At 38.8% G+C, this 12,252-nt stretch overlaps 2 protein-coding genes across 10 annotated transcripts; both read left to right on the forward strand.

Annotated features, from left to right (window-relative positions):
- Positions 1 to 1,457: 1,457 nt before the first annotated feature.
- On the forward strand, positions 1,458 to 3,149 carry LOC6633206 (band 7 protein AGAP004871). 5 transcript variants are annotated; one of them, XM_070207165.1, is made up of 6 exons: positions 1,458 to 1,655; positions 1,726 to 1,876; positions 1,935 to 2,297; positions 2,356 to 2,521; positions 2,602 to 2,829; positions 2,892 to 3,149. In XM_070207165.1, the coding sequence occupies exons 1-5, from the start codon at positions 1,568 to 1,570 to the stop codon at positions 2,806 to 2,808; spliced, it is 975 nt and encodes a 324-aa protein (XP_070063266.1). In that variant the 5' UTR covers positions 1,458 to 1,567; the 3' UTR covers positions 2,809 to 2,829; positions 2,892 to 3,149. The 5 variants fall into 5 exon arrangements, with proteins under 5 accessions (XP_070063266.1, XP_032289830.1, XP_032289831.1 ...); XM_032433939.2 differs by having other exon boundaries at positions 2,915 to 3,149; XM_032433940.2 differs by having other exon boundaries at positions 2,923 to 3,149.
- Positions 3,070 to 5,355, forward strand: LOC6633207 (band 7 protein AGAP004871). 5 transcript variants are annotated; one of them, XM_015170718.3, is made up of 9 exons: positions 3,070 to 3,220; positions 3,292 to 3,442; positions 3,502 to 3,864; positions 3,917 to 4,082; positions 4,139 to 4,535; positions 4,587 to 4,670; positions 4,735 to 4,815; positions 4,886 to 4,951; positions 5,017 to 5,355. In XM_015170718.3, the coding sequence occupies exons 1-9, from the start codon at positions 3,070 to 3,072 to the stop codon at positions 5,064 to 5,066; spliced, it is 1,509 nt and encodes a 502-aa protein (XP_015026204.1). In that variant the 3' UTR covers positions 5,067 to 5,355. The 5 variants fall into 5 exon arrangements, with proteins under 5 accessions (XP_015026204.1, XP_015026205.1, XP_002056694.2 ...); XM_015170719.3 differs by having other exon boundaries at positions 4,587 to 4,661; XM_002056658.4 differs by having other exon boundaries at positions 4,590 to 4,670.
- Positions 5,356 to 12,252: the final 6,897 nt, after the last annotated feature.

A 12,252-nucleotide genomic window follows, 5' to 3' on the forward strand; every position in this document is an offset into this window, starting at 1 on the left:
TCTTTTCGATTATTAGTAAATTATGTTGTGATGAGGCTTTGTGTGTATTGGCACTGGTACATACATATGTTTGTCGTTAATTGTCATTTATTTTCTTCAATTAGACTTTATCAATTTAGTCTAAATAGCTAAATAATTATAATAATTTTCTTGTTGCCCTTTTTCCAGTCCCCTTTTTTCCTTTTCTCGCTTCTTCATGCATTCGTTGGGGTTCTTATGCCCCTAGCTTAGTCGATGCGGTGATATATGTTGTTGTGCGCTTCCATGTAGCCATATTCCATTACAAATGCTGACAATGACGGATTAGTTTAGTCTGATGACATTCATTTAGTCAGTTCATGAAATTTGTTCATATGCTGCGGTCGGGCGTTCCCTGTGGACTAATAACTTTGTGCCCCATCACAGAATGTTGCCCATTCGAGTCCAAAACATAATAGAGTCATTTTCTATGTGACTCGACGAGACAATTGGCTGTCTATCTGCCTGCCTGCCTGCTTGCCTGGTGCTGACCATATGGCGCTGCATTTGCACTCATCTGAGGAAGGGAAAATCACATAAATTACTTTATGATGGGATCCCATGATTCTGGCAGCGGGTGAGCATAAAAAAAAGAAAAATGAAGTAAGGAAGAAACTTTTGGAATCGCACATGTGGTCACGGAGTGAAAAAGTTAGAAGCTGCCACTGCCGTACAATGCATTATGAGGAAGCAACAAAAGTCATTCCGAAGTTATTACATCCCCATGCAGAACCCACTCCGTACCTCCCCCCGTGCAGGCCCTCTCATTTGTCCATTGTCTTTTGTGAGTTGCCATTTGCTTGTCGCTTCAAAAAGTGAAAAGCGAAAAAAAGGAGGCGAGAAAACAAAAGTTTTCAGTTTTTCGACTGCCAACTTTTAGCAACTTTCAGTGACAAACTTATTTTTTTCTGACCTCCACACTCTCCTGGACATTTTTGACCATTGCGTATATTTCTTTATAATGTTCTTGTACCCTATGCGCGTGGCATACAAATGGGTAGTATGCACAGCTGCATTCGGCTTCAATCTGCAGGCTTGCATATACAAAGCATCCTACAGGGCAACCCATAGTCGAGTCCACTGCAGTCGGGCATTCTTCTTTGTTTTCCTAAAGTTTGGCATTCTGTGAAATTGTCCAAAATGCAATTGCATATAAATCTAAAAGTTTGCAGTTACTTTTCTCCAAATGTTATGCAAACTTGTAGGCGTAAGCTGCGTTTCAAGCACGAAACGGCAAACTACTTTAATCTTGCAAAATAAGCTCAATGAGATTAAAAATAATAAAAGAGTTTGCCCTAACTGACTGGTTTTCAATGCACAGCCTAAACAAGCGACAGGTCGCTGGTTCTAATTTGGCTGAAATTTTACATAATTTCTATATGTTGTCCGGTTATCTTGTAGCATAGCAAAAAAAAAAATAGTATTTGTTGTATCATTTTTCTAATCAATAACTCTAAGATTTGTTAAGCATACACGACTTTTTTTCAATCTTTAATAGTCAACTGCAAAATTTTCCGTTAGAGCACACCGTGACCCACGCTACCAGGAAATGACAGATAAACAGAGATTAGCCAATGAAGATGATGATGGCTTGGAAGTACCCAAACGCAGAGAGGGAAGGAAACATATTCAAACAAGTAATTGTTTCATAGCTTAGAACCTATATGCTCCCATACTAAGGATTATTCGTCTTCGATTGCCCTGTAGGTGAGAGCCATAAAAACACGACGTCTGAAATAGTAGCAATAGCTGTTTCGTGGCTTCTTGTATTGGTCACCTTTCCCATCTCCTTGTTCTTCTGTTTCGCTACGATCGCGGAATTTCATCGGGCGATATTCTTCCGTCTAGGACGTGTCAGGTAATACCTGATGGACAGATTGATTTATTCTATCGCAAGACCATTGCCTTTCATATAGACGAGGCGCTCGTGGGCCGGGTCTGATCTGGTATTTGCCGTGCATCGACTCCTACTCTCTAGTGGATCTGCGCACTAGAGTGGAGGTGATTCCAACCCAGGAGATGATCACTAAAGACTCTGTGACGATCAGCGTCGATGCAGTCCTGTTCTATTACATCACAGGCTCATTGCATGCGACAATCCAAATTTCGAATTTGCACGAATCAACTCTTTTTATAGCTCAGACAACGCTACGTAACGCTGTGGGTTCCAAAACACTTCATGACCTTTTGATATCCAGGGAAGCTCTATCTGAGGAAATTGGGCTAGCAGTAGACCGCGCAACCGAGAAGTGGGGTGTGAGGATCGAAAGAGTCGCAATGTAAGATTCAAAATTTCTTAGCTTGAAGTGGAGTTCCTTATATATGGTACTTTTACAGTAAGGATATAAACCTACCAGAAAGTCTTCAGCGAACTATGGCTAGCGAAGCGGAGGCAATGCGGGAAGCTCGTGCCAAAATCATATCTGCGGAGGGAGAGCTCTTGGCCTCGAAAGCTTTGAAGGAGGCATCTGATGTGATGGCTCAAAATAAAATTACCTTACAGGCACGTATTATCCTAAAATCTATAAATATTCATTTAATTTCACTTTTAATTTCAAATTCATGTCGCTTCGAATTATATAGTTGCGACATTTGCAGATCCTTACATCGATTGCTCATGAGCGCTTTGTTAAGATAATATATCCTTTCCCTATGGAGATATTGTCACCATTTGAGGGCCGTAAAAAGGGTGGTGAGGCTGGTTTCGAACCCTTTTTAGAATTGTGTGGTATTAAAACGGTAAAGGGCTCTGAAGAACAGAGTCAACCTCAGCTTGAAGACCATTGTTAGGAATTGGACACTTATGCTATAGTAAGTATTAATCGAGGATGGAAACACGAATACCTTTTTATTGGTATTTAATATAAATGAAGCTGAATACAATTCAAAAAAAAAGATTTATAGTTGAAAATATTGGTTTGTGTGGTGAAACTTAAAAATATTTTGTACAAGTTTTGCTTTTTTGAATCAAGAACTCTAAGAATTGTTAAGCATTTAAAAGTCTAGTAAATATGTGCTTGCAAATTCACATAAACTACAAAATTTGTCGTTATGGATGTTCAACCGAATTCACGTGACCAGACAAATGCAGAGAGGAAAAGCGCTGAAAATGTTAAAAATGGCAACGGAGAGAGATCACCCAATAATAATGAGTCCAAGAAACTAAACAGCCGCAGAGAAGGAAGGTCATATATCAAAACAAGTAATTGTAACATAGCTTCGCGTCTATTGGCTCTTATACTAAGAGCCGTTTTGTCTTCGATTCTCTTGTAGGTGAGAGCCATAAAAACACGACGTCTGAAGTAGTAGCAATAGCTGTTTCATGGTTCCTTGTATTGATCACCTTTCCCATCTCCATGCTCTTCTGTTTCATTACGATCGCGGAATTTCATCGGGCGATATTCTTTCGCCTGGGGCGTGTTAGGTAATACTTGATGGACAGATTACATTTATTCTTTTACACGAACATTTCCTTTCATTTAGACGAGGCGCACGTGGGCCGGGTCTGGTCTGGTATTTGCCGTGCATCGACTCCTACACTCTAGTGGATCTGCGCACTAGAGTGGAGGTGATTCCAACCCAGGAGATGATCACTAAAGACTCTGTGACGATCAGCGTCGATGCAGTCCTGTTCTATTACATCACAGGCTCATTGCATGCGACAATCCAAATTTCGAATTTGCACGAATCAACTCTTTTTATAGCTCAGACAACGCTACGTAACGCTGTGGGTTCCAAAACACTTCATGACCTTCTGATTTCCAGGGAAGCTCTGTCTGCGGAAATTGGGCTAGCTGTAGACCGCACAACCGAGAAGTGGGGTGTGAGGATTGAAAGGGTCGCAATGTAAGGTTCGCATCTAATTGGCTTTAAGCAGGCATCTTATACTTATTTTCAGTAAGGACATAAACCTTCCAGAAAGTCTACAGAGGTCGATGGCTAGCGAAGCGGAGGCAATGAGGGAAGCTCGTGCCAAAATCATATCTGCGGAGGGAGAGCTCTTGGCATCAAGGGCTTTGAAGGAGGCATCTGATGTGATGGCTCAAAATAAAATTACCTTGCAGGTAAATACGATGAAAATAGGGCATGAGTATAAATGAAATATATATTGCATTTTCAGTTGCGGCACTTGCAGATCTTAACATCGATTTCTCATGAACGTCACCTTAAAATATACTATCCCATGCCAATCGAGATGTTGTCAGCGTTTACAGAAATCGGCGGTGGTCAGCGTAAGATACCTGGAAACCCAGATGACGATGACTTGCAAAGAGATTCTTTAAAATCACTTTTCACTGCCATGTTTGAGCCATTCGTTAAAAATCCCGGCGAACCCGTGACGTCCGACGGTGAATCCTATATGGGCCTGGATAAAGTAAATGAAACCATTTACAAAGACTTTATGAGTATGCACACTGGTCTTCCAGATGCCACAAAAGAGAAACCGAATCTGAGTCAACAGAAACAAAATCTGTCTGAATCGCAAACTAATTTAACCGATTCCAATTCAAATTACCGTATGTTCCGAATATAAGTCATTGTCCTGCCTATTTATTCCTACATTTTAGAAGATCTGAATTCGACAGATGGTAAGGATTCGTCTGCAACAGGATTAGTGCCTTCCGAATCCAAACCCGAACCAAGTAAAGATAGTATGTTTCGATTTTGTTGCAGCCCGACTTATGAATCTCTACTGAAATTCCTCCCTGTTTTTAGAATTTGTAGCCAGTACAGCAACGGGCCAAAATCAGTCTGAAGCGCAACCAGAGTCACCCGCTTCTGTACCAGATATTAAAGGTATGATGCGTATTCCTATTTATTACTTCCTCAACTGTATATGCACTAACTTATTTTATATTTTTTAAAGATGCTCCAAATACAACCCCACAGCCGCCTGAAGCGCAACCACAGCATATCAGTCCCAGTCGAAATAGTGAGCTCTGAATTCACAGAAAAGATCTTAAGTTTCTTTAATTTTTTATTAATTTGTTTTTGAAGATGTTCCCGGTACAGAGGCAACTCAAACATACCGGCGCGCTCATAAATGAATATCAGGAGCTGCTAAGTGAAAAATTAAAAATTTAATTAACTTACTAGCTGCAAGCAAGAAGTAGTCTGATGAAGTGTCACGAGTTGTATCCATATTTACCGTAGTGAAAGCAAATTTTCAATGTGCCTTAAACTCATGTAACCTTTTTATGTAGCTGCTCGAACCTTAAAACATGGATATTTTTCTTCAAATGTCTGCAACATGTACAAATTATTGCGTATATTGTGCTTTATTTTTTTATTTTTGTTTTATTAAATTGTTATATCTTAGTTTTGTTGTGAATGGTATATATTTTGCTTTTAATTTATATTTGTTGGTACTATTTTCTTTTGTATTATAAATCCCTAATTGCACAAACTTACTAAATATTCCCTTCAAGCATTACATTACTCTATGCATCACAAATGTACTTCTTTCTCTCTCTCTCTCTCTGAAAAATGCAGGCTAAAGGCCGGGCACAGAATAGCGTGTAACATAAATTGAACTAACGCGTAAGAGACACGACAAATGTGTTTTTAACAATTTTTGTATGTTAAATTTGTATAATTCACAAATAACGGTTGCATTAAAATGTTGCCGCATACTTGTCGCAAGTCTCGCACTCGCATGGTTTAATGTAGTTATAAACCTTTTTTTTTGTGGGCATCGTAAATTAGCAAAAGAAAGTTTAATCATAACGTGCCAGTCAGTGCAAAGAATACGCCGAGGAAATCACCCAACAAAAAAGTCAACACATATATGGCAAATAAAAAACAAAATTTGACAAAATATGTTAACAGGTTAGTAATAATATTGTAATATTCAATATATTTTTTAAACCCATTTATACGTGAGCCCATTAAAATTGGGTAAAAGGGGTATATTGTATTTGTGCGAAATGCAAATGTATGTAACAGGCTGAAGGAAGCATCTCCGACCCCATAAAGTATATAAATTCTTGATCAGCATCAAGATATAGTGCCTGCGCAGATCGAGTTTGTTTCCGATAATCGATAACTTACTCCGTTTCCTGTTTTTTTTTAATCAATTTTTGTAAATATTAAGAGCTAGAGTCACCAAACTTGATATGTTGTTTCTAGAATATTGTATTTATATATCAAGTTTATTTAATTTTATACCTATTGGCACCTCAGAGCTTTAAATCAAGCTAATAACCCAAATTATATTGCCAACCAATCTAAGCCACAATTTTGATGCAATTGACTTTTTGAGAATACACAAGTTTTCTATGCTCCAATAAGCAATAGTGTTGAAAATTTCATTTAGATCGGTTAAGAGAAAACCAAAGTAATATGTAACTGTTCAGTTGGATAGCACAGAAAACGAAAACATCAAAAATTTGCGTATACATGTACACACCCACATTAATGCGCGTCTGCTTCGCATTCTATCGCATTCTTACATCATTGTAATTGCGACTGTTTTCTGTAATGCTATTTAAGTTCGTTTTTTTTTTTTCTCAATAATACTTAATTATTGGCGTGGCTGTTGAGTTCGCGAGTTCCAGCCCTACCTGGGAAGCTATTTTTTTGTTTTGCTGGTTTGTCTGTTGAGTAGGTCGTCAGCAAGTAATACGGTAAGTTGCAAGCTCGAACTTTTAATTAATTTATCTTTATGCGAACTGCATTTGGTGTCGGAATAAGAGGGTTCAGGGTATTCCCTAGTTCAGTATTCCCTAGTCGGGAGCTCCCGACTCTCCTTAAAAATACAAAAAATGACCTATATTTTATATTGATTCTCTGAACGCCTTTAAATTCGCACTGCATATCAATATCAGTCTGATAGATCCGCTATCATTGGCGTAAAATAGGTTACATCCGACTCTTGGAAGTTTTCAAAAAACGTAGAAGGTCAATCAATGTTTTTTTTTGTTTATTAAGAAAAGACAATTAAATTAATCTATTCAATATGTCGTGAAACGTTACTTAAAAATCGAAACATATTTTTCAAGCTAGATAACGTTTAGTTACGTTTTGTCGGGTGTCTGAATTGTACAGTTTGCTGTTTTGTATTCGCACACACATTAGCGTATGCTTGTGTGTGAAAGCGCGAGTGTGCGTAAGTTTGGTGCGTGCTTTTCACATCGTGCGTGTTAGAGGACAGGTGCGGCACAACACCCTCACACACGCACACACACTCAGCCTCGCGCACACACGTGTGCTTTTGCTGCATGTACGTGTTTGTGCAGCTGTTTTGAGCTTGTAGTCCCGCATCCCCGCATCCACCACCTACATTCGGAACTGGCGCTGCCAGTGTCAGCCAGCGATGCATATTCAAATTTGATTTATGCAAATGGCAAATGCAGCAAGTGGCGAGTGCCGAGTGGCGAGTGGCGCTCTCTAAACCAATGTTTGCACATTTGATGCCGCACCGAACCCTTGACTACCCATAAGAGCCCAACTAGTAGCAAATAAGCCATCTTTCATGTGCCATGCAGCTGTGGACCTTTGGGGAATTCTTTAATTCACATTTAAATCCAGAGAACGAGCAAGCTGTTTCCTTTGCCGGAGAGTGGGTGTGGAGGTATATATGTGCATTTGACGTTTGGTCATTTCAGTTGTCATTTGGTTTTCTCCATTTTTTACACCCTAGAAAGTGGGCCAAAAGGGTATACTTGTTTTGAAGAATTTAATAAAGCAGACCCATTAAGGTTACTCTAACCCATTAAGCAATAGCTCTCGGTAACGGACACGTCAGATTTTTCGATTCTTTCCTTTTACATGTCCTTTTTCAGGAGCATCGGCTAGCCGTGCGCACTTAAGTGGAGCCCTCGTGTTTGCACAGGAAGACTTATCTAACCTCATAAGATATGGCTGTTGTAGATCACGCATGTTTCAAAATATCGATAACTATCGGTAATCTATAAAATATCGATAACAACACTCGGTATTGAAAGGATGAGACGTCAGATTTAAGGAATTTATTTCGCTTAATAATGCTTAATAAATATTTCCATAATGCTCTCCTAATGTAGCATGTGCTAGTCGTGCACACTCGAGTGGAGCACTCTCACTTGTTTTTTCTCCTGCTCTTTAGAATCATTGGTCACCGGCTGACACACGGCCACAGTGGCCGTAAATGTTCTGCCATCTGTAAACGTAGACGCTCAGCTCAGCTGTCACTCTGTTGGGTTCATTTTGTTTTAAGGTCTTTTGGTTATCGTTGGGGTTTTGATTTTTTTTTTCGCCCACTTCGTTTGGCATTTGACCTCAGCACGATTTCATTTTTCAGCTTTATTTTTTGTATTGATTCCGGAATTGGCATTTTTTCATCATTTTGTTAACCTTACTGCATTCGATTTCATGTTTGTCATTGTCAATCGCATTTATTGACATCCGTTTTATTGCCCGCCCCTTACAGTTTGAATGGTAACTGGGCATATTTCTCCTCTTTGTCCCGCCTCGTTTGTTGGCTGATTTATTCAAGGTCGCAGTTCGTCTCTTGGCACTGAAAACTAGTTATACAAAGTGGGTTTATACCAAATTATTGTTTTTTCTGCTCTTATTTCAAGCCCCCCTTTTGGCAATTACATTGAACATTTTTTTTTTTGTTGAACGTTTGCCCTGACAAATCTGGAACAATAAGCGCCTCCGGTTAAATATCCTCTGACATTTGTTTATAGCATTTTGAGAGCTTTAAATGGACACAATGTAAATAAATCTTATGTATTTTTCATCATCTTTGGCTAAGTTATATAAGCTAAAGAAGTAAATAAATGAATGCTGAAAAACAAAAACATATTTGCAGCAAAATATCAAATTAAAGGCAATATCTTGATCTTAATATATATATATAAGTATGAGCATGAATATAAAAAGGAAGAATATGCATCTAATCTTTTTTTTTAATTTTTATACCCTGAACCCATTAAAAATGGGTATATTGTATTTGTGCGAAATGCAAATGTATGTAACAGGCAGAAGGAAACATCTCCGACCCCGTAAAGTATATATATATATATTCTTGATCAGCATCAATAGCCGAGTCGATCTAGCCATGTCCGTCTGTCTGTCCGTCCGTCCGTCCGTATGTATGAACGCAAGGATCTCAGAACCTATAAGAGCTAGAGACTTGAAATTTTAGATGTAGATGCTCCTAGCTCCCGCGCAGATCGAGTTTATTTCTGATAATCGATAACTTACTCCGTTTCCAAGCAATCGATAAAAATCGATATCGATCACTTGTTTTTTTGGGCAATTTTGGTAAATAATAAGAGCTAGAGTCACCAAACTTGACATATAGCTTCTAAAATAAATATATATATGCATTTAATGTTGAAGGAAGAGGGTGCAGGGTATCCCCTAGTCGGAAGCTCCCGACTAGAAACTTTTACTTGTTAAATATTGAACCATTGATATTGTACTTCAAGAAACGGGTCATAATTGATTGGCTTCAGAAACGTTTGGCTATAAAATTCGGAGGTTTATTGTCTAGAACTCTGCATAAGAAGTTCAGATTTAGTTTATTTACAAAGCAATCAGTAATTAGCTTTAATAAACCCTCCAGTCTCTACAGTATGTCTCATTGATGTGCGACACTCAGCTCTTGGCCACACTGTCTGGTAATTGAAGCTGCTATACAGCTGACACAATACCTGTTGTGCATTCCATGCCAAATGGATATCATTGAGCACTCTCCGACACAAAGCAAGCATTGTTGCAGCTTGTCTAAGCCAACAATGGATATGCTGGCATGCAGCAGAGGTCGTCCAACCAGTTTGAAATCTGAGATCGTGTAGGCTGTGCAGTGTTGAGGGGTCGGCCTAGGGGTGGAGCTCAAAGCAGACGAATGCAAATTGTGTGCTGTCGAATTGTGGCAGCGCATGTTATTAACAAGACAGTTATGCAGGCGCACACAAAGGTGGTCGGCTTTCAGCCAATCTCGGGCTTAGTTCTATGCGGCATAAATTAGCTGCCGCATTGTGTCAGCAGCAGATCCCAACGACTCTGAAAACATGTGTCGTCGCTTGTCAGACACACAGCCAGACAGACAATCGTACCCAGACCTCGACTGAAATAACTTACAAACACTCAAACTTTATTCGTGACAAAGTGCCAGTCGGACGAATGGACTTGACTGGGGCAGGGGGCTTGGCTCAAAAGGGGCTAAAAGACAACTGGGCGTATAGGCAACGCAATCTGTTTACCAAACGTAAGGCAAATGCAAATTGTCTGTATGCTAGTGTGCGCGTATGTGTGTGTGTGTGTGTGTGTGTGTGTGTCTGTGTGTGTGTATTTGCGCGTTTGCCTGAAAGTTTTGTAGCTGTAACTCGACTTCTGCTGCTGTTACTGTAGCAGCCATAAGAGTTACTAAAAAATTTGTTTGCCAACAAAATCTCAAGCCTGTTACTTTTGTCGTTTCGTAATGAATGTGGGAGCCACCGAGCCACCACAAGACATCCACACACGCTCACCCAAACACGCACTAAGAATGAGACTTACGAATGTTGTGTCGACTTAAAATGATGTTGGCTTCCTGTGACTCTTGTTAAAAGTTTATATTAAGCCTCATTTTTTGTAGCTGCACTTTAGGGTTGAGCGCGTGACACGAAATATTATTAAATTATGGCTTCAATAAGTTAAGAAATATATATAGATATTTATTTATTCAAAGAAACCAGTAAGATTTAAATATATTAAATTCAAGTATTTTACACAGTTGATGCTTACATTTAAAAATAAAATTTGGTATAATTTCTCATAATCATCAATATCTAGTTTTAATAATATTTACAGTATTTCTTCAATGTTCTTGGTCATTCTTTTTCTTATAAAATATTATATTTAAAGAATAATTATTTTAACGAATGTCGTGATTCATAGGTCGTGTTGTGTCTTTCAAACATATATTTCCTGTTCGTGTTCGAGCTGTGTCTGTCAGGCGCCCATCTCTAGTGCAGACTGTCAACGGACTCTCCTGCCCGTTGGAAATTGTCATTGACAGCCGCATAAAGTTTTGAAATCGCACGGTCCGGAGTTGAACTACAATTTCATTAACTAAGTGGCCGTAGCAATTAAGTTTGTGCATTTTGGAATAATATAAATTAATTAGAATATGCTAATGAGTTGCTTTTCGCAATATCAACGTGCGTAGGAGCATTAAGAGAGCCCCCGGCCTTCCGACCATCAGCATCTTTGTTGCTAAGACCAACCTCTATTGGGCGCTTGAGTTAATTTACTTGAATAAATTAGAGAGCGATGCAGGCGAATCCTCTGAACCATTTAAAGTTCTCAGTGCTCGACTGTCGTCTGTCGCCTTAGCATCTTTTCATGTAGTTGGAGCTCTCCCACTTGAATCGAATGGTTCTACAAGCAATCAGCATTCTGCTTGAGAAAATCTCTAGACAAGCAAATGGACTTCAAGTATTTTTGCGCCTCTGTTGGGCAAACTTTTGCGCAACGTACTCAATTAGAATATTTATTACTTGTACACCTAAGTTAATTTCCACTGTGCATGGTCTAGCTTAGAAATGAATGCCGTCGCATTTATATAGTGAGTGTTCCTTAGCTTGAAGGACATGCTTCCTGGGGTATTAAGAGATAGATATAGAAGATGCGCAATAAAATAAATATACTGAATTTGTTGGCCACTCATGTGGGCCAGATGGACGACGCCAAGGACATGTCAGAAGGAATAAGTAATAGCAAAAGATAAGCGTTAAAACCTATATTTGAAGCAATGCGAATAGAATGTCAACTAGCAGGATATTTTATATACATACTAAGCGAAAGTTAAAGCTATACATGGGTAATGGAAAGAAGAACAAGGTCATAAAGTACGTCAAAAACAGTTTTATACAAATATATTTTCCTACAGACTTTTTAAATATTCCGACAAACTGATTTATGTCTCTTGTTATATTATCTTTATTCATTAAAGAGTTTGTACTGACTGTTAATCAGGCCACAGTCCAAGCCGTAAGAGTTAAGAAAATGCAAATTATACTAAATCGCAATCTTGAGGGTTGAAAATAAACACTAAGTTGAGGTTTAATATTTAAACTCAAACTCATATGCAAGGAACGTCAACATCAATTTGAGTGCTTTGGAAACGTGTGTGCGTCGGACGAATAAAAGTGTGATCGCCACTTCTAATTCATCAGAAATATAAATATTGTACTATTTAAGTTAACTTTATTAGCAAACAGAAAGGTGTGGTGCGAATTTGAGCAGCTTTGCAACTAC

Source organism: Drosophila virilis, chromosome 2 (genome assembly GCF_030788295.1).
Source record: "Drosophila virilis strain 15010-1051.87 chromosome 2, Dvir_AGI_RSII-ME, whole genome shotgun sequence".
Lineage (NCBI taxonomy): Eukaryota > Metazoa > Arthropoda > Insecta > Diptera > Drosophilidae > Drosophila > Drosophila virilis.

Bases quoted from the DNA above. Each gene is read 5' to 3' on its own strand.
- LOC6633206 (XM_032433938.2), top strand. From the start codon at position 1,568: ATGACAGATAAACAGAGATTAGCCAATGAAGATGATGATGGCTTGGAA. The intron at 1,877-1,934 runs GTAATACCTGAT...CCTTTCATATAG, and splicing joins TTCCGTCTAGGACGTGTCAG to ACGAGGCGCTCGTGGGCCGG. The intron at 2,522-2,601 runs GCACGTATTATC...CGAATTATATAG, and splicing joins AAAATAAAATTACCTTACAG to TTGCGACATTTGCAGATCCT.
- LOC6633207 (XM_015170718.3), top strand. From the start codon at position 3,070: ATGGATGTTCAACCGAATTCACGTGACCAGACAAATGCAGAGAGGAAA. The intron at 3,221-3,291 runs GTAATTGTAACA...ATTCTCTTGTAG, and splicing joins AAGGTCATATATCAAAACAA to GTGAGAGCCATAAAAACACG. The intron at 3,865-3,916 runs GTAAGGTTCGCA...ACTTATTTTCAG, and splicing joins AGGATTGAAAGGGTCGCAAT to TAAGGACATAAACCTTCCAG.